The 21,487-nt window shown below is 35.8% G+C and overlaps 1 protein-coding gene across 1 annotated transcript; it reads right to left on the bottom strand.

Moving 5' to 3' along the window:
• Nucleotides 1-604: 604 nt before the first annotated feature.
• LOC146739156 (uncharacterized) lies at nucleotides 605-19,769 on the bottom strand. Its single transcript, XM_085504074.1, has 17 exons — nucleotides 19,733-19,769; nucleotides 15,917-16,177; nucleotides 15,071-15,193; nucleotides 14,256-14,378; nucleotides 6,125-6,271; nucleotides 5,534-5,650; nucleotides 5,250-5,369; nucleotides 4,689-4,817; nucleotides 4,156-4,278; nucleotides 3,545-3,670; nucleotides 3,284-3,429; nucleotides 3,132-3,190; nucleotides 2,342-2,781; nucleotides 1,441-1,560; nucleotides 1,221-1,349; nucleotides 991-1,116; nucleotides 605-621 (listed from the first exon to the last, which is right to left on the bottom strand). The coding sequence occupies exons 1-17, from the start codon at nucleotides 19,767-19,769 to the stop codon at nucleotides 605-607; spliced, it is 2,343 nt and encodes a 780-aa protein (XP_085360200.1).
• Between the last annotated feature and the right edge of the window lie 1,718 nt (nucleotides 19,770-21,487).

Genomic DNA, 21,487 nt, shown 5'->3' with positions numbered 1-21,487 from the left:
TTGTGCAGTTCTGTAGCTCATCACTGTGATCTTTACAGTCATTGAAACTGTTACACACCTTCCATCCTTTGATGCACTCACCACTGTCACATTTGAACTCGTTCTTGTTACATGGTCCTATGTAGAAAACAAACACACGTCATGAGGCCGACATATAAGCAGATCGCAATATCCAGTTATCTATGTGTTTCATCTGTGAGGTTAGTTTTAACGCAAAGTAGTAAGATACCTAGACGAGACGCGCGACAAGGTGTAGATAGCGTTATTCTGATATTTCACAATTAAAACCTGTTTAATTGAATATAAATGGCGCCTGGGGTGGCCACTCTGGTAAAATTGTGTCACCAAAACTTCCCCGACGCTGCGTATCCGGATTGACGGTGGAACAGGGGGCATGTCACTAAAGAATGTCACATCGCATCACTATAATACTCACTATATTGGCAGCCAACTTCGTCACTATTATCGCCGCAGTTGTCGTTCCAATCGCAGTGTTCTTCACGGGGAATACATTTTTTGTTGTCACATGTATATTCCCATTCTTGACATACTCCTACAAATTAAAATTTAAACATTATTTCCGCAGATGAGACTTAGAATCGATTTAATTACAAACGAAATCTATTGAAAGAAATAAAATTTGCACTAGCAAAATAAAAAAAAAATGGACAATGAAAACATTGGTATTTAAGCTGAATACGTCTAAATTAAATTATTAAAGTTGAATTTCCACTTTTGTATGATATAAAGAATAATAATATTGGGAATACAGTGAAAAATTCTTTTTATTGGACTGGGGGTTGTGAGCGTATCAATATGACTTACATAAATTCCCATTCAACGGCACAATGAACGCACCCATAAATATAAATCTGCGCACGTCTTCGACGCATGTCCAGTGAGAAGATCACTTATCACGAACATATACTTGATTTCGTGCGTTTGTAATTTGTATATGCGAAATACGTGAAATTTTAAAAATGCACTCACTAAATTTACACCCGTCCTCGTCACTCCCGTCTCGACAGTCTTTCTTATAGTCGCATTTATCGGTGTAGGGATGACAGAAATTGCCATCGCAGAAAAATCCCTCGCACTCTCGGGCATCACCGCCACCTAGTGTTGAAACATAGAAAGTCATTGTGTTGCAGATGGACTAGTACAAGAGAATTGATTTCAAGACATCTCTGTTTGTGATTCTAATGTTTGCCTGATCTTACCGCAATTCTTCTCGTCTTCTTTCTCGTTACAGTCTGGAATGCCATCGCATTGCAGTGACGATGGGATACACACGCCGGATAAACCTCCCTTGGAGCATTTGAACTGGTCTGAACCGCACACATAGTTACCTAATAAGAACATGAATAAATATACATGAATGACCTGAAGTGTTGCAACAGTGCCACCTTCAGTTAGAGATTAACGAAACTGAAAACTCACTGTAATCGCAACCGAATTCGTCGCTTCCATCCGGGCAATTCCTCATTCCATCGCATACAAGATAGGCTTTGACGCAGTGGACACCGTTGTTACAAATAAAGTCCCCGGGAAGACACGGAACTGAGGAAACAATACGATACTCGATTAATACTATTAGATACGTCGGTATATTTTTCTAGCCACCTAATGTATTTTCCAGGAATGGAGAAATGGACATATTTCATATAAGGCCGCCCTCTATGTCGCCAAAATGATGTAAACGAGTGAAAATATATACCCTACTACTGTATGGTGTATGTACACTATTTGGAATATTGCTCCAAAAGTCAATTATATAATGATTTGTAGTTGGTCCTTTATAATATATATATAATGCAGTAAGTCTTTGTGTTTTGTTAACGACAAACGGTTAAAATTTACACTATGTGAATGGCATTGGGGGCGCAACTCATAGAAATAGTGTTCTATCATAATCACGCCACTAACTCAGTATGCCATCGTGAAATAAGGTCAATGAAATGATATTTTCAAAGAATATCTCATCGAGATGCCCATGAATTATATCATTGAACGATTTTATTTTTGTGTATGGTATTTTCAGTCGCGGGACCATGTAATCCCATTGTTCGCGAGACAGGACGAAAAAGGGGCGTGGTCATGCATAAACGTCTAATTAAATTTGTGAAATCTAATAACGCCTTTATGCAAGCAGAGCAAAATAATGTTGAAGCTACGATTTATTTGACAACTCCAGGAGTTCAGGTAACAAAATAATAGATAAATGGGGATATTTTAATCAGGGTCGTAGAATGACTGATGGTAACGACAAGGTAACGTTATAACGTGATTGGATGTGCTACGTAATTCGATAAGAATTGCGTAGTTAAGAATAACAACGTACCGTAGTAGGCTTGGACTTTGACGTTCAGCATGAGATTTACAAACGGGTAATGGTTGCTCAGTCGCAGCGCTGATGCTCGTACTTTGTTCGTGTTGCATACCGTTACTGCCGGGAACGGCAATGTGGGCCAAGCTATCTCCTCCATATCGATATTCACTTTGTAATCAAAGAACCGAAACACCATCACAGAGGCCTGTACGATAAAACCAATACAGGCACCGAGCACCACCAACGCCCATAACAGGCGACTTGCGCTTGATTTCGAGCGACCAATATTGGGAAGACCGTGCCAAGTAGTATTGTCGCAGAATTCGTGAGTGACCTGGTTCAGTTCATGTGCAAACTGTGACTTGTTCTTGTCTTCGTTTTCATCGCAACTAGAAAGTGACACGTCATCACCTAACACATCATCGCCAGCGTCTTCCGGTGACGCCGTCGACCTGAAGAGAGAATAATCGAATTCGATATTCAGAATTTTAGTTTCATTTCCACGCCCATATATTCGGCAAATCTTCTCGCTTATGTTGCACTCGTATAAACATCACATGTTGATGGAAGGAACCATTATGAATTATGGGGTGTAAATTAGGAATTGAAAATCAGTCTGCTAGAGAAAATTTATCAAACACATATACCAAATTAGTACACGATCGTCTTTTCGCCAGACTGATAACAGAGTCCGACAACAGACAGAAACAGAAATTGTACACTATTTCCACCAACCCAGCCTAAATATTGATGAAACGTTCGACGTGTATATAAATATTAACACAAAAATACAAGTACTCACTTTGGGATGTTTCCATTGCTAGCGATATCCACTGTATATCCATTATTGTGCCGACCTTGCTGCAAAAAAAAACGCAAAATTTACGTCATTTTTGGATATATACGGAAATGTTACAGGTTAACCGCTGTGAGAACAATACAAACTTTACTTACAACCATACTCTTGTGCCGATACAGTGCACTGCGTCTGCGCAGAGCCATTTTCTTCTTTTTTCGTCGTTTGCGAACGCATACCACAGTTACATTTATTGCAATCAAGATGGCCACCAAAAGGACCTGCGCTGCGATCAGAATTGACACTGAAAACAAACACATATCAATCTGTTACTTCGTCAATATTTCTGTAGTATTAAACTTTATAATGAAATTAGAAATTGGTTAGTCATGTTTACTGTTGTAAATAAATGCACTTACCAAGGTTCAATTCGCAGTCTGGACCTATCCACCACGTATTGCATTTACAAGTGTACGCCAAACAGTCCTCCGATGGAATACACGTTCCGCCATTGTGACAAGGCATGAGTCGACAAGCATCAAAACCTAACATTAAAAATTAAAAATATAAGCATTTAATCTTTTCAAGACAAAGTCCGCTAGAGTGTTAACCCATTCATGTATACAGAATCAGTTAATATATTTCTTTTACGTTCCAAACCATTGATAGGCCACGCGCCAGGCGCGCGCCCCCGCCTTCAGTCCACAAAAAAAAAAGAAAAAATGACAAATCAATTGACAAACCCAGCCCACCGGAGGTCTACTTCGGCCATGTCAATATGAGCGCGCGCCCCCTTAACGAATTTCTGGATCCGCCAGTGTAGGTGGATTGTTCCGTCAGTGTTGTCTCACTGAAAACGGCACAGTGGACCGATGATGTTTGTTTCATCACGGTAGGAAGTTGAGCAAGATGAAGACTGTAGTGTTATTGAGTGAACATCCGGTTACGGTGATAGACGTCATAAATATTAACGATCATTCGAATGCGTGAGATAAAAAGTCCCCGCTATATTGTTAACTGGTTTACTCACTCGTTTCGCACATGTCTCCTTTATAACAAGTAGGGCACGTACAATTGTACTCCGTACAAGATCCTTCCAATGGCTCGCATATTCCTTGGTTCTGACACGGACTCGAGTCGCATGGATTCTTCCCTGCCGCAAAAAAAGAATCAAATCAGAAAACATACACAAAACTATATCTGATACGAAGAGCAAATCCCAAAATATAAAGAATGAGATGTACTTTATTAACTACACTTTTTAATAATTATGTAGGAAATTTAAAACTATGTAAATTAAATCTTAACAAAATTTTCAATAAATGAAGTATTTTCAACCCGTCTTGAGTCTGTTTTCCATTGCGTTCAATTGTTCTCTTCGAAAAGTAAAGAAAATTAATTTTATTTTATTTGAAAAAGTTAATTGTGTTATATTTCGTAGCTTCTCACATACAAACACTACTCAATATTTGGTGAGAGAAAACCAACGAATTGTATCATTGGAACAATAGGCAACAATGACGAGTAAGAAAATAACTAATATAAAACAAAAGCCCTACTTACAGTTTTGGCACACCTTCCCTTCATAGCATGGCGGACATTTACATTGATAATCCATGCATTTGTCTTCAACTGTCCTGCACGTACCGCCATTACGACATGGTTGAAAAAACTCACAGGAGTCATTCACAACTTTGGAGAAAGGAAATATACACGTGAATTGCTATAAGGGAATTTTAATACGCCACAAAATGTATAAATTACAGGAAATTGTGCCATTTAAAATATTCTAGGATTGAGGTGCATGTTTGATGACGTCATCAAAGGTTAGTTCAAAGATGGACCACGACCTAATGATGTGTACCTTAGATTCGTATCAAAATAACGACAAATGTGAGTGGATATCACGATATCAGATATACCTGGCGAAATTCGGTTGTGATTGACAAACATTGGAACATATTGAAGGACATTTAAATTATATTGATAGATTATTGAAATTATGATATAGGCGATAACACAACAATTTATAAACGAAGATGAGCCAAAATGACAGATTATGACGTACTTTATGATAACATATCACGTGACACAGAACTACTTAGACTGATTGATTATACTTACGTTTGTCGCAGTATTTACCGGTATAACAGTCGTCACATGAACACGAATACTGGTAGCACGACCTCTCATCACGTACGCACTCTCCGTGCTGACACAAGTCATCCAAACACGGGTCAAGAACTGCCCACAAAGTAAAAATATCGCATGTTATTCTATTGGCAGAGAATTAAATTATACAATATTGCCGTTGCTGATGTTTCGTTTGAGAAGAGCAAAACTGAATAGCGCCACCTAGAAAAATCGGATTACTGAACTGAGTACTAATTAGTTCAGAATGTACTTACGGTCCTGGCATTCTGGACCAGTGAAACATCCGGGACATTCGCATCTATGATTACAGGAAACCTCGTCCGGCAAACAAACTCCACGACTACATGGATTTGGCTGGCATGGGTTGTACACTAGAGAAGAGAGTTTGTGTGAACTCAGGTTAACACAGACATAGTAGGCATCGCTAATTCTATATTGATGTTATTATCTCTCGTATAAAGTAAGAAACACTGAAAAAGTCGCCGGGTTAATTGTTCACGCGTGATCTAATAATAAGCAATTAAATGGAACTGAAACCGCCAGTTTCTAATGTTTTGCTGTTTAGTCGTTACGGTTCAGCATATATGTTTAATAGTTTATTGAAAAAAGTAATACCGAGTTAAAGTTCCGGTACATGTTTTTGTGCGCACATGCCATAGAACAACAATGTAAGTAAACAGATCGGTATATTCGATCGCATCCACGATGAATTTTAGAGTCGACGTTTAGATTATTACATAGTGTGAATTATACAAATATGTACGATTCCCCGTGTATTACCTTTTGGTCTAAAATATTAGAATATTATATTCGAACTAAAGCATGGAATCACAAGAGTGACTTACCTGTTTGGCATTGTTTACCAACATAACACCCATCTTCTTTGTTACTACATTTACATTCGTAATCACTGCACTGGTCCCCAATCGGATGACACGTGGTATTGAATCCTTCTCGGACCGGACACGGATTGGTGTTACAGGCATTGTTATCTGAAATTGACAGTTATAATTACTTAACTAAAAAGGAATCTACTCAATTGCACGAGTGTTGTTACCTTCACAAAATGTTGACGTCATTTAAGGGCAATTATCTGTTAGTGATACTGTTCTAATGTGTTCATTGTGTGTGTGTTTTTTTATATATAAAACGGAATTCAGTGGCATGTTCCATAAGACAAATACACTTCTTTCGTCGATCACAAATAATCATTATTTTATTTGACACTGAATTAATATTGATTGGAATAAGACCAAAGTAGAAAACAAAATTATTTTATTAATACAGAGGTCAAGAATATAATTATTATCCTTTGCGTACATCCTTTCTCCATCTCACATTAATTTTTATTGACGTTTGACATTTTATAACATACATCAAATCGAATATACGTAACATACATACATTATTAATTTGTAACCAGGTTGTATGTATTATTAGATATTTTGACGTCGTGTGGATAATTCATTAACAAGTTAAACAATGACGTGTTGACTGTCCACACATTACCATTCTATGTCAGTCGACACCGCGTTGAGATATAAAGTGCTCTTATGAAACCATTTTTTTTCATTAATTTTCACGATAACAGTATTTTAATTTTACTACACCAGCCTTGTAATATTTCTACAGAAAAATAAAATTGTTAAGTAACAGCTGTTTACCTTGTTAATGTATTTTTAACTATATTGCTTATGATGTTGATAACGATATCGTGTTGTCGATTTGTTTGTAAGTTCCCATCAAGGATAATTCTAACATGACATTAAATATTACTTATCCCATATTAATTATCCTATATTACCTATCCCTTATTACTCATCCGAAAACTACTAATCACAAACATTGGTTCAGCCAAAGGTATGTCATGTATTCACTTTATAAGCCAGACAGTTCAGCGTGAGACTAGTAATAATGACACAGCGTATTAATATGAAGGAGCACACTGTCACTTGATCACATGCACGCCTGACTATGAGATGCAACAATTTTCAATCAGTTTAGCATTTTAATGTTTCACACATCTCGTCGTTCAATTTGTTGGATTTTGTTTAACGAGGAGTCACAACTTTATCAGTGGTATTGGTTCATGTAGTTTTAGGGGATATACACCATAGTATCGCTCATGTCGTTCATGGTCGAGTATTACATTTAGATATATGCAAGCAAGGCGAGCAATAGATTAAACAGGTTGAGTTTTTTCATCTATATTGTAATGGTATTACGTGTGTCAATAAAACGAATCAGTTGTCAGTTTACCGACTGGTATTAAATTGCGAGGATGAAGTCCAATCAAATTTGATTAAAGATGAAATAACTTAATGAAATGAACGATATTGGACGTCCAATGCATTGAGCAGTCCACATAGCAATGCGATAGTTAAGTATCAGTCAGTTATTTGTTCTTATTATACAGTCATAAATAAGTTTTATGTATGTGACATTTACACCACCCAGATAAATAATAGGTATAGATATATGCAGGTATTATATGAGTAATACTTATAATTCACGTATTATTAGCTAATATTTCACTTTGTTTGTTAGCTAAAACAACACTAAAGCATGGTCAGTCACGTTCCACACACTACAAAAAGAACAATCTGCAAACAATGCATCAAATAACCATATGGTAATCGATAAAACCATTTGTACAATGAAAGAATAATCGCATGAATAATTTACGGGACATATGTACTCATAGTCCTAAATTAAGACTTTTTTTTATTTTTAAGGATTATTTTAATTTAATTTCTCCGTAAACTATTTTTTTAATATTAATATGACTGCGACATGTTTTAAAGTCAAGTTCACGGGTACCGTTCTTCAAATTTCCGGCTCAAATGTTGGTTGGTGTATTCGTGTAACGCTATTGAGCTGCAGGTGTGTTGATAAGTGTATCAATCTGTTTACCGCGAATTTATCGTGATTAGCGGAAACAATTATTTTCTGCCACTAAAATGAGCTGGTTTGACCCTTCCACCTTGTTATCGCTTTTACAAAATAGTTCTGTGCCTTGCTCTCATTAGAAAATGTTACGCCGGCTTGTTCTGATCGAGCAGTAAATATTTGATTTAAAGGTGTATTGTCGGTAAAACTGGAAGCCCTTTCAATAATGAGTAATTCGTCAACAGAGGCGGCGGCACGAAATGTTGCGATGGGGGTAAGATCTGCACACCAACCTTGCACCGAAGGCGCGAACTTACAAAGGGGCCCGGGCATGCTCCCCCTTAAACATTTTGAAAAATAGACCCTCTGAAACGCTATTTACTGTATTTTGAGGGGCAAATTTTGCTGACACAAAAGATTTCAACTTGATTTTGGTGGGGGACATTTTTTTCGAGGGGGCGGGTGCCTCCTCTGCCCCCCCCCCCCGTTCCGTGCTGCCGCCACTGGTTGACGATCGAACCTGAAAGTTATGGAGCTCGCGGGTTGTCATGATCGACCAAGTATTTATTGTCTTTAATACATTAGTCACTTTCATGCATTATTGTTCGAATGCTGCTTCGTGTGCGCGGTAAAGTAGGCCACACACAGCCCAACTTGGCGCATCCCGTCTGTGAGTGAGCCCAACATTTGTGCTCAGTTGCGTTCAAATTAGTTCACTGTTTATGACTGAGATTTCCCGACTGTGTGACACACGCTGCTATCATCTGACCACACTCGATTTTCATGCAACCTGTTCGCCTTTTATCACTTCTCTCAAAATGCAACGCAACAAGCCTTTACTTGGCAGCACTCTGCAACATATTCAGTTTTTCTAATGCCATTGTTAAGTTGCGGCAATGCACACTGCTGCGATAAGTTATAACCTGCGCGTTTTGCAATAATTACTTCTTTAAATAATATGTTGCTTTTATCATGAGCCTGTGGCACTATAAATATATATTTTGTTAAATCAATTGAAATGATACATAAATATCGATATAATTGTGTGAATATTTTTTCCGCATCAAAGTGGAGAATGTTACACTCATTTGTATTCACGTAGTTATGAACCTGGTTACCTGAAATTGATCATGTTGATTGTATGACCACGTACCCTGTTTTCCGAAAGTTGTCAAAATCCGGACTGTTTCTACTTCACGGTGTTACACAATCTGAATATATCTAACATTAAGAATGAATTTGATCTAGGCATATAACAATTGTGTTCTCGGTTTCTTACAGAATGGGCGATATCAGTCAATAACAATTAAAATGTGTTTTATATAGATATTTTTACCATATCCTACTGAGAAACACTGAAAAACAGTGTATGTAGATAAATTGTTCTATTATTTGAAAAAAAATCACCACGATTACATGCCGAATATTATATTTGAATGACGTTATAACGCCTACGTGAACAAAACGATCAAAGGTTTATAAAAAGTGTAAAAATGGCAATCTTGATTATGTCACCGCTTTTAAAATCTAAATTATATGATTAGTTTTAATTGTCTCATGTCTTTCTCTTAAGATTAATAGCAATATAATGGCAGGACTGACTGCATGTAATACTCCAAGTACACGTGATAATGAACATGTATTTATTGCATGGACGTTAGTTGTTTCTTGGTATAATTGATATTAACATAGTTGAAAAACGCAGAATTATATTATATTATAAATAAATACAAAATGTGACAATTGCTACTAAATTTCGCTTATACATTTTTAATCTAAAAAACTACACTCTATGTCAAACCGCAACGACAAAATATTGCAGTACAGGGTGGGACATTGGGTGGGGAGTTTGTCGGAGAAGTCTTACTATATGTTCTGCTGCAGGGACAATGCGAATTTAAACTTGTTTTTGTCAGTATCCATTCGATTATTCTTTTGCCCTACAATCATATAAACAAAGATAGTTTTTAAATATTTCGACCTCCCTGTCTTCTTTCTCACCACATTGGTTAGTTCACGTGCTTAAATCCTCATTGGATAAGATGGGTATAGTTGAATAAATTCAAACGTGATTACATCTGACAATGGTCATCAAATGCAGTTTCGTCCCCTAATAACTCACTGCGAATTGTCGCTGAGCGCTGCCATTTCAGCCAAATGCTGTGCCAGTGTAACATTTTTACACCTGAGTTTTCCGACAGTGTAATTGAACAGAAAAGGATCACAGAAGCATCGCTGCTCAAAGTCGTCTTATTTTTCAATAATACGTATCCTAATTTTAAATAGCTGAACAAAATATAATTCTGTCTGAATGGTTTAAAAATTAACATTAAATTTTCAGAAAACTCTCAAATATTTGAACAAATATATTGACGAGGAAAGTATGTGTGAAAACAATTGAACTGAATCGCATGATATGTGTTCATTTGCAGCTTGTTTTTGACACCTACTTCTGCAAACAAATCCCCATTTGTACCATGTCTTCAAAAGACTCTTTATGTTAATGGAAATATTCAAAGTTGGGGTATACTTTTCTTTAAAACGAAACTCAAAATAACGCACCCAACCGATTTGCTTTTTTTTCATTAATAAACCGAATGCATCCGATTATATCCTTTTCACAGACAGCAGTTTTCAATTTGCATGATGACATATATTCTTGAAACATACTTTATTCTTTTAATGTCATACTGATACATGTCGTGCTTTTGATAAAGTCATCACATGAGAAGAAATTAAACTCAATGAAATTAAAGTCAATGGATGTACAATAACAACTACGCGACTTTCTGGCGTCTGTTTGTCTAGACAGACTACCGTCCTTCAATTTTTATATGTGTTCATATCTGTTTGTTTGCTATTACACCGGCGTCAGAAAAAAAGAAACTGAAGTGAACAAGTTACGTCGGCGTAAGGGGCTTCTATGTGGCGAAACCTTGGAAGGAAACAGCAGTCTAGACAGACTACCGTCATTCAATCTTTATGTGTTCATATCTTTTTGTTCTATTATACCGGCGTTAACAGAAGTTAACACGTCACGTCGGCGTTTGGGACATGCATGTGGCGGAATTAAAACTGAATCTTAAACTGAATTTGAGAACCACAATCAACTGTATTTACGTTTATCTCATAAATTATAGAATAAGTACTCTCATTACGTGTCAAATTGCCAGGCAGTTTGGTTTGTATACGTTGTTAAACTCGAAATACGGACCATGGTTCCAACAAGTTTATATGTATGTATATTATTATGACATTTTACATGACCCAAAATTGTCAAATGTATTTGCTCGATTGAAAAAGTACACAAAAGACGCAGAAATATATGATCACCGGAAACACTACCTGTAGTGCGAGTCAGCTTCAATGTGGTGTTATCCAGGGAACCACATATTGCACGACTCTTGAAAAAAACGCTGTTATGAAATTCTTAACGTTTTTATCGCGTGATTTAGGAAAACTTTCTAATCAAGGAAAGGCAATCAAGGAACAGGGATGTTCAGTAAGCGTATAGAAAACATATTTAGTTATAAATATTCTTATATAAAATGGATGTCTGAGTTTGAATTAGAAAGAGGGGGCATAGAATAAATCTCCTACCCCATGCTGCTTGACTGTGACGACAAGAAATCAAATTATACGGACACTGACCATTGCAATTCGTTCTCCTAATACGTCAACACGGGCAATTGAATTTACTTCTACAAGTGCGTTTAAATTGACTTAATAGCAAGTCATCTCTTCCGATAAATATTGTATATTGTATATTTATCTACATGCGACAAAACACTGTCAAAATCGATTATGAAGAGAAGGGAGAGTACGCATATGTATAGAATACGCAGCAAATCCTTCCAATTGTACAATGTCGATTAATATTCAAATACATATTTAACAATCCTTCACGATCGAAGCATACAATCATATTTATTGTACGCCATATAGAGTATACTCTATTGAATTACTTTTAAGGACGGTGTTGAATTCAAATATAAAACTCTTCTATAATTATACGAGTGTCTGAAAAGTAATATATTACCTGCTTTTTTTTCTTATTTTTTTTTATCGCGATGACGATTAAATCACAAGGAGTGCGCTAATTAAAAACTATGGCCAGGTATAATAACGATATGATTCACATAATACAGCTTTTGGATTTCTGAATTCAAATTATGTACTTATATTATGTCATGTTGTGGCATTTTGTTAATCCAAGATTGGAACTGCAGCTTATCTCTACCTCCATTATTATATAAATTAAATTAATAATAATGTTAGCTGTACGTAGCATGTGGTTTATACGTTATCGCGGGGAAATCGCAACAAGTATACGGTTTTTCAACAATGATTTAGTTAACCATATTTCGTGTTTTCTTTCTGTTGCATTAAATCATCAATTGCGCTTTAAATTTAGCCAAAAAAACAAATATAAATACGAATTTACATATCAGCAGTGAGAGCTCATTATATATTCATCTGTGTAGTCATACATATGTTTATTGCATCAAACGTGTGCAGTATGCGTACATTGAATGCGTGCACTTAAACTGACTTGCTGATTGAACAATTTCTTCAAAGAAACATAATGTATCAGCCAGCCGTTTAATAATGACAATTTTGTTTTATGAGAAAAATAATCGAGTCGAAAGATTTCTATTGCATTTCATAAGTTAGTAATTGTGTTAAAATGACACCGTTGTTCGAATCAACCGACACCTCTCGCTTATTGAATCCCGTTGCTATGGAGATGGTGAGTAATTGGCGGTTGCTAAGAGTAACAGTAGTTAATTCATTAATTGTAATATTATCGGCTGCGATAATGATATATTCCCGTTTACTGTTTGTTGTAAACATACTATGGAATTATATATTTGCGTAGCTTCTAAAATTAAGATTTTGACAATTGATGAAGCAGTTGCTGTGATCGTTTTATATCGATTCTATCCTATCGGCTTTCAATCAGAGTAAATTGAATCATAATAACATGTGATCTGAGTTAGATTTGGTTTAACACATCATAAATATCCGTTACTGACACGATGATGGAAGACATTAAATAAATTGTGTTGAGAAGGGGAATAAACAAATGCCATTGTCACGTTTAACCACATTCCCTCGAACTGTGGTTTAACGGACCGGCCAATGATATGACCTCGCTTTGAATACTGTGAACCGTTTCACAATCTTTGGTTGGCTCGCACTGAACATTCAACGCTTTACAGTACATGACTTACCACATGTCGAATGGAATTGGCAAACCATTCAGTCTATATACGTCGAATTTGAAGTGAAATCACAATTTATAATTATTGTCACGTAATTTTAGATTGTGAATTGTAATCTTTTACGCTTACTAGCTGCATTTCGTGATGACAATCCTGACGGCGAATAATAAAATTGTTTGATAAACAGGAATATTTGTTTAGGCTTTTCCTTACGGCGGGGGTATTTGATCAGCATCAAATCGCTATACAACGCCAATGCGGCGTCGTTTTGGTTTTTATATCAATATATCAGAGAAATTCGTTGTCGGAATTCAATTAGATCTTTTGAATTCCATAATCTGTAAGTCTGCTTGATCGGGATTTTCAATTATTGTGGCTTCATCGTAGTATTCTTAAAATCTCCCAATATGTTTGTATCTTGTTGCGTGGTTGGTCGCAGAACATATGGTTTTATTTGTACGGTGTTCCCCAAAGAGAAGGTGACGTTACGTCAACGCCTCCTTAGCTGCCCAAAAAGTGTAACATGAAGAGATCGATTGTGTCATAAAATATGATAATACGTTCGGCATTCACCAATATGAAAGATTATGTGTGGTCATATTTCAGAACAATTAAACGGTAGATATGATTGAACTAGCTCCAAAATGTATATCTGGTCACATAGACTTGTTTGATCCAAATCAATTTTTTATTTGAATAGTCAACATGAAGAATTATGACAAAAAAACAACATTTAGATTTGATTATTTTTGAACGCTTGGCATGTTTTGTATAAAGCAATAGGTACGTGCACACATCAACACGTGGTCTCAGAAAATAGTCTGATTGGAGTCAAGGTGATAGATCAAACGTAAGTACTCACCGATTTCACAGTTCGTGCCGGAGTAACATGTTGGACACAAACATTCGTAGTCAGTACACGACCCTTCTTTCAGTTGGCATACACCACCATTTACACACGGATTACTGTTGCAAGCAGAAGGACCTTAGGACAAAGATTTTAACTTGAATAAGTTATAATTTTGCAATATACCTTAGTCACAAATGGCCGGCAAGATCTCGTAGGGCGCGAGAGACATGAGACTTTCCCCCTTTGAATAATGTCCCCATCGTCCCCACTGTATCACTGATTTATGTAACTATGGCATTTGGATTAGTGGACGCGATATATTTGAAATATTTGAAAAATATTTGAGAAACAAAAACAAGCCCTCTCGCACTTAGCGAGATCTCAGCACTCATGTGCATCTATGGTCAATTAATGTCTTGACGTAAAAACAATACTTATTACGTCTTACTATGATCGTGACGTCATTATTTGTCAGGGAGAAGTGTGCACGTGGATGTTCGATTGTGTATGGTGTGTTGCACAATGGATTGTAGTTTATCGTGAATTTCACTCAAGTATTCGCGTACAACAGTGTTTTCGTTCAATGAAATCATTAACTACCTAAGGTAATTAATACGCACTAGTGATTCAAAAACATGCGTAACGGCATAAGCTTTTAGGTGCGCGCGACGAGAACGAGTGGAAATAATAGATAACGACAGCGACGTAGATAATGGCAATTACTGGTATGCCTTTTGCTTTTTAACAGTAAGATAAAAGTTTCATGATTACAATGCAGCTTTCAACCATCAACAAAGTAAATGCAAGGCGATGCAAAGACAACCTACCGTATTCACAGTGTTCACCGTGATAGCAATCCGTGCAGTAACAACTGTATGCTGTATACAGGCCGATCACGAGCTGACACACTCCGCCATTTTGACAACGATCCCCGTCGCAAGGATTTCCAGCTAACAGAAAAAATATAATTTGTTATTTAGTTGCATAGTATATAGTATTTATGTAACTATTTCAGAATTGTCTTGTCAAAATCAATTGTATTCAGGTTTTCTCCAAATAACGAAAAATGTATAATGGCGAAAACGGAAAGGCTTTATCGTTATGTTTAAAGAAATCTGCTCAAAGGGTTGAGCGCGTGATAAATGCGCACACAAGACGTGCGTTCACGTTGGACTTATGGATGACATAAATAGATGCGAATTTATGGAATTTTTGATTGAAGCGAAATTATAACAGATCTTAGCGAATCTAAGATTGATTAATTACTCTCGGCTTTTCCGTAAATAATTAATAGCTACTTGTTAACTGAACTGAACTGAACTGAACTAATGTTGGCTCTGTAATATATCTTATTATGTTTGTTTTTTAAAAAAAAAACTAATGTGCATGCGTGGAATAAAACTTTTGTTATGTTATACACAAAATAAGATTGATAAATACGACACTTTATTACCGGAACAGAGTTTCACTTCAACTGATAAATCGCGCAATTATTGTATTCAGGTATTTGTGAACATTGCAAGAAATCCATGAAATTGACGGGAATTGGCAACACTGAATTGAATTTATGCTTTACGTTTGCTGTGATGTAATTAACCAGGTTCCTGTAATTTGTTCTAGCCTACGAGTTGTACTGTTGTATAAGTATAGTTAAGTAATTTACGATTACGTACTCGTTCGTCTGCTCTCTGTGGCTGTAATATTCCTTCCATTTACAAATGCAGACACAAAAATGCTGTATTGCGTGCCGGGAAATAATCCAGAAAACGTGTATTCCATGAGAGATGTAGACAATGAAACAGGAAATACGCCGTCCGCTGCTGGGTCCAACAAAATAATTATGCTGTCGCCAGTAATCGTTCCATATATCTGCCATGATGCTTTGATTACTGTAGGGCTGACATGAGTGATAGTAATTTTGATAATCTCGTCCTCTGAAATATATAGTATAACAAAGTTATAAAGATTGTCATGAGGTGTGGAGACAGATACCTACACTGGGGGTTGCTTTCAAGCATAAAACTTGTTAAAGTTAAAGTGGTAAACAAGAGTTTATTTTACATGTCATTTAACATTTGTCTGTTTCCATGGTTAGTGAGTCCAGTGAATGTTGTCTGGCATTATCGGGCACCGTGAAATAATTGGGACGCCCAAATGTTGAAACAAGCTCACTTTGATAACGGTTTCTCATAAAACTAATTGCAATTGTTGGAGGGACTGAACATATTGAACTATCAAAACTAATGAAACACAACTAATCACCCACCAGCAAAATTACTACGAAAACATCGATTGATGGAATGCATAATTCAGTACATGTGCTAGGGAATTCTCGCGAGATTGCATTAGTGAACTACGTGCGCGAACTGCAAAAGTCGGTTGAATACAATGTATATCTCCGTGACACAGTCATTTACTGCAATCTGCATATGTACGCTAATGTGCTTATTGTGAACGCTCGTACAAAATGTGTTGGTGTTGGTCAAACGCATGGTACCATTCCTTTTAAATTAGCGTATATGTCAATCTGATATAATGCATTTTGAAATTTTCACTACAAATATATAAACAGCCAATTGCCCCTTGACAAGTATATAAACGTGACTAGGTATCATTTGCCTACTGCAGGTCGACACGCTAGGTGAAATGCATTAAAACCTATGTTTCCACTTAACGAACATCAATTTTCTCAGGCATTTGCGCAATGATCCCATATTTATATTTCCCGTCCTTTGTTCTTGTAACATAAAATACCACTCTTGTGTATATATAGAAAATTACATATACTTTGGATAAGTTTACCTCTTATGTAAAAAAGACGACTGTGAACATTTTCACAGAAATGATGTGTTTGGATGTTTGATATGTTTTCCAAAATGCTCATTATTATACTAAATGAGTAAGCACTTGATAATACGCCAAGTTACGTGATATATACTTATCATAATAGTATGCTCTCGGTCTACTCAATAAAATTGTCATAAACGATTGTTAGTTTCAACAAAATGCAATCATCCAGCTGTCCAGTTGCTGTTTCATTCCATATCCTGTCCGACCTTTCCATTTAGCCCCGTGTACATTCATTTGAAACAACATTGGGTATTTTGGCTCAGTAACACATTAATTAAATATACAAAAAGAAAATGCGCACTTCGCGACTGTTTAAGAGCAACGGCGCCTTAACTTAATAATCGTAAACACGAGATGTATGTTTAATGAGACAAGAAGCGTAGCATACAATGTAAAAAAAGTTACTGGTTCCCGGGAGAGAATATCACTACCTTAGAGACATGTGGACAGCATACAATTTATAGAATTATTTTTTGACGTATTGCTAATAACGAGTAACGCATGACAATAGCAACGCTGTACACCTCTGACTTAAAATAGGTGCAATATTATTAGTGTAAATTAATCTCTAGGTAATTAAGACAATATTTATTAGAACTATACTAGGATTAATTATTTTAATATTATGTGTCTACCCTGGCTTTTTTGTTTGGGTCAACAAAGTTCACAGAGGAAGCATGTTTCATCGTGAACTGAAGGTGTAAAAACAGCGCGTGGTCCGTTTTTGATGTGCCAGTTGCCATGAGAAACCATGCTGTCCTGTCTGATTGCCTCACAAAATAATGCCTACATGACACACATTATAAAATATTACTCTGAACTCGTAACGCCATATGTCGTGCATGTCAATATACACACATTTAGCGAAAACGATGTCGATCAGTATGGATGGTCTATTTGTATTATCTTCACTAATTGTTTGCCACCACGTAAAATACTATAATATACCAACAAAAACTTTTAAAAGAATATCTGGGGCGTGATTAAAAAAACTAGTAGATACCCGAATCGTCTAAAATAAACGAAAATGGCGTCCTTTCAAACACGAATGAAGCATCGATCGTTTTGCAACAGATATACAATGCAACCAGCTGATCAAATGAAGTATATTATAAGGGGTAACTGGTTATTATTACAGTTAACGAGAAAAACGCGAGAAAATGTATACAAGAACACTTAAAGAAAGTGCTGAATCATTTTGTGCCTCTATGTTTTGACCTATGTACATAGTGTCAACAATGCACGTCGCATGCAATGGCACAATCATACTCCAAACTGCCTACGCACTACGACGATTATCAACAATCACAACGCATGTAATGGGGATTTAATGACTTGAGAACCAAGTTTAGGGTGTTCTAGAAATACTTTAGTGGAAACGTAAGTGCACGTTTATCACACCATTTAAAGCAAATGACGCTGGTTGACCGGAAAACTGGAGATTATAAACTAAACAACGCAAATGCAAAGAGTTTCGTGGTGATTGTCTTTTTTTTTTTGAAGTTTGACACCATTGAAATTAGTGTATTGGAAGGAGTTAATAGCTCTATGCGTGGTTGGCTAATTTACCATTCAAAATCTGTCTTAAATTGTCGTATGAGGTTAATTAGTAAGTTATATGATGTCGGCTGAAGACGCGTTGTACCTTGGCACTGTATGCAATACAAATAAATAAATAAATACAATGATTCTGTGGACGACGAGCAACAAAAAAAACATACTTTAATAATACAGTTTATGTTGTTGTGGATTCCATAAATCATGACAGTTTAGCGTGATGATTATTTAAATACAAATCGAAAATCTGATTGGTTAATGCAAGCAGATTGAACTTTTGGCATCGATATTTTACCCAATATTTGTTTTAATTAATATTAAGAATTATATAAATTTGAATATTTCTGGTGATTTCAGTTGTAAACAAAAACGCGCATGTGAGACATCGCTTCAAATTGCCTCATCCTGATTTTCTCTGCGCACAAGAACTTGTTTCACCATTTCCCTTGAAGTTTGTGAAAAGCCACTGATCCAGAATTAGTATTTATGGTAATATGTTGCTCTAAAGTCAACTAATAACGGTACTCGGTTTTTATGAGCGGCAATCTGTATATACAAATGGGGTGTTACGCTCTACAGTGTCTTACGCGCTCACAAATTACGATCACCGTGTTAGTTTCTAGCATTTATCAGCTGTAATACTAGTATAACCAAAGACTAGAAACAAGTACAAATTACTAAATTCGTTTAATTGTTTGCCATGATTTACCGTTTTCTTGCTTTTGATTTAGGGTAAGAATACAACTGTGAAATACGACTTTGTTTATAGTTGGGTATTCTTTAGTATACGTAACTCGCAATAATCTTGAAAACTGTTTTTTTCTTTAAATTAATATATATATATCATTGATTGTGTTATACAAAACGTACAAGGCGGCCGAGTACTGCCATACAATGCAACTTATACAGTAAACCGATACCACATACATGTTGATAATATTACGGTCCTTATAAATACGTGTCAACATATCCATATTTAAATGAACATTTCGAGAGGCCGCCACAGATTAAATATTAGTACTGTGGTTTTCATGTATGCTGAATGATCAAGTCCTCTGTGTTGACATCGTCAAGTCATTTACCCTGTACCACTAAAGATGCGGGTTGGTGTGTTTCCATTACGGATCCTCAATAATAACCCATTTATGTTTGAACCATGGGCGTATAGGTTATTATCCTTTGTTAATAGAAAATTTAAAAAATAAAAGAAACGTGCGTCATTTGTCATTTTGAGTTCGATATGAAACAAGGTCTGATTGATTATTTGTTTGAACTTGGTAATCAATTAGTATAATATTGAATGTCAATGTAATTTCCCTGAAATTTGATGGGAGGGTATGCAAATCTCATTAAACTGTCGCCGGGACACTAATTGAGGATTGCAAATAAAAAGACGTTTTTATGGAAAAGTTTATTAGTGATTTTTGTGAACTAGGTTCATCTAAAATTGTATTTAATTCGAATGTGTACACGTAATATGAACACCGGTTGTGTTCCCATCTTGTGCAGATTAAAACGCGCCCCAAAATGTCACGTCAATTTGTGGCCTAGGGTACGCGAGGTAGTATATATACATTAATACTGGCACATCACATCGCGATTACGATATATAATGGTTTCAGCATCTACATGTTCATACAATCATACAATGCAAATTGGTTTGCTTAAGTGGAATTAATTAGTATGAAAATTAATAAGCAATTGAAATCTCATTTCCGTTTGTTCTGTTTGTGATTAAAGCCAATTGTTCCAAACCTTTTCTTATCAGCATGTTCTTATCAGCTTTCATGTTGATGGGCGGGAGTGAAACAAAGCCAATGTTTTGCAAGGCCTACAAGTTGCAAATTAAAATTTTATTTTAGGACTCAATGACATTCATAAATTCTCAAATAAAACCTAATTACCCTAATGGTTTCTTACTCAGTTATACAATAACACCTTCGCTAAATTTATAGAACAGTGATAAAGACAATCTTGAAACAAATAAATAGGACAAAGTGTTGAACATATTTGAAACCACTTGAAACAATATACAGTGTGTGGTCTCAAGATACTGAAGTCAGGTTTTTCTCCCTAATGAATTTGGAATTTAATTCAAAATTTCAAATATAAAATTAGTCATTATAAACTTACAGACTACCATCAATATTTATACTTCATAGATACGCAGGATATTTCCCCACTGGTTATTATGATCACAATGACAAATAATAAAAACCAATTTGGCAACTAATCCCGAAGTATTGGACCACTGAAGCTAGTCTGTGCTAAAGTCGTGGTGTTTAATTACCAAATTACTTATTTCAGAAGTTTTTTAAAATTCAAAAGAAAGTTCTCATGAACTGTACAAAGCACTTATGATTGGTTTGGTAGAATGTTCAGTATTCAGAAAATACGTATTGTGCCATATCTAATTGACAGCCAAGTCACAGGGAAGCTGCATTGAAAGCGTGTTATTACAATACGTGCTATTGAATGCATTATTTATAGTAATTAAGCACATACTCTATCCTAGGATAAATGACGCCGTACTAAAATAAAAGACAATGTGTCGGTAATAATATAACAAAAATACGCTTACGTTTTAGCCGAGCAATACAAAGAATATATGTTTGAATAAGTCATGTATGTGTAAATTTACAAAAAAGAAACATGTATGAAATGATAACCCGATTATAATAATCAGAGCATAAACAGTGCAACATTTTTTAAACGTCAATAGACGGGAATATTGATAAGCAGTATTCTGATATACTGCGCACAACATCAAAAATATACGAAATTAAAAGCAATTGCATCATCAAAGAAAACCGCTTTTAATTCTTCTAACACGTTAA

The sequence above is a fragment of the Saccoglossus kowalevskii genome, chromosome 9, assembly GCF_978046115.1.
Source record: "Saccoglossus kowalevskii chromosome 9, keSacKowa6.1, whole genome shotgun sequence".
Classification (NCBI taxonomy): domain Eukaryota; kingdom Metazoa; phylum Hemichordata; class Enteropneusta; family Harrimaniidae; genus Saccoglossus; species Saccoglossus kowalevskii.
Note: the sequence above shows the minus strand (reverse complement) of the source record. Positions and strands in the feature narration are given on the sequence as shown.

Excerpts from the sequence above, each read along its gene's own strand:
- LOC146739156 (XM_085504074.1), bottom strand. The coding sequence starts at position 19,769 with ATGGAAACACACCAACCCGCATCTTTAGTGGTACAGG. Across the intron at positions 15,194-15,916 it reads CACAGAGAGCAGACGAACGA|CTGGAAATCCTTGCGACGGG; the intron begins GTACGTAATCGT and ends TTTTTCTGTTAG. Across the intron at positions 4,279-4,688 it reads AGGGAAGGTGTGCCAAAACT|GGAAGAATCCATGCGACTCG; the intron begins GTAAGTAGGGCT and ends TTTTTGCGGCAG.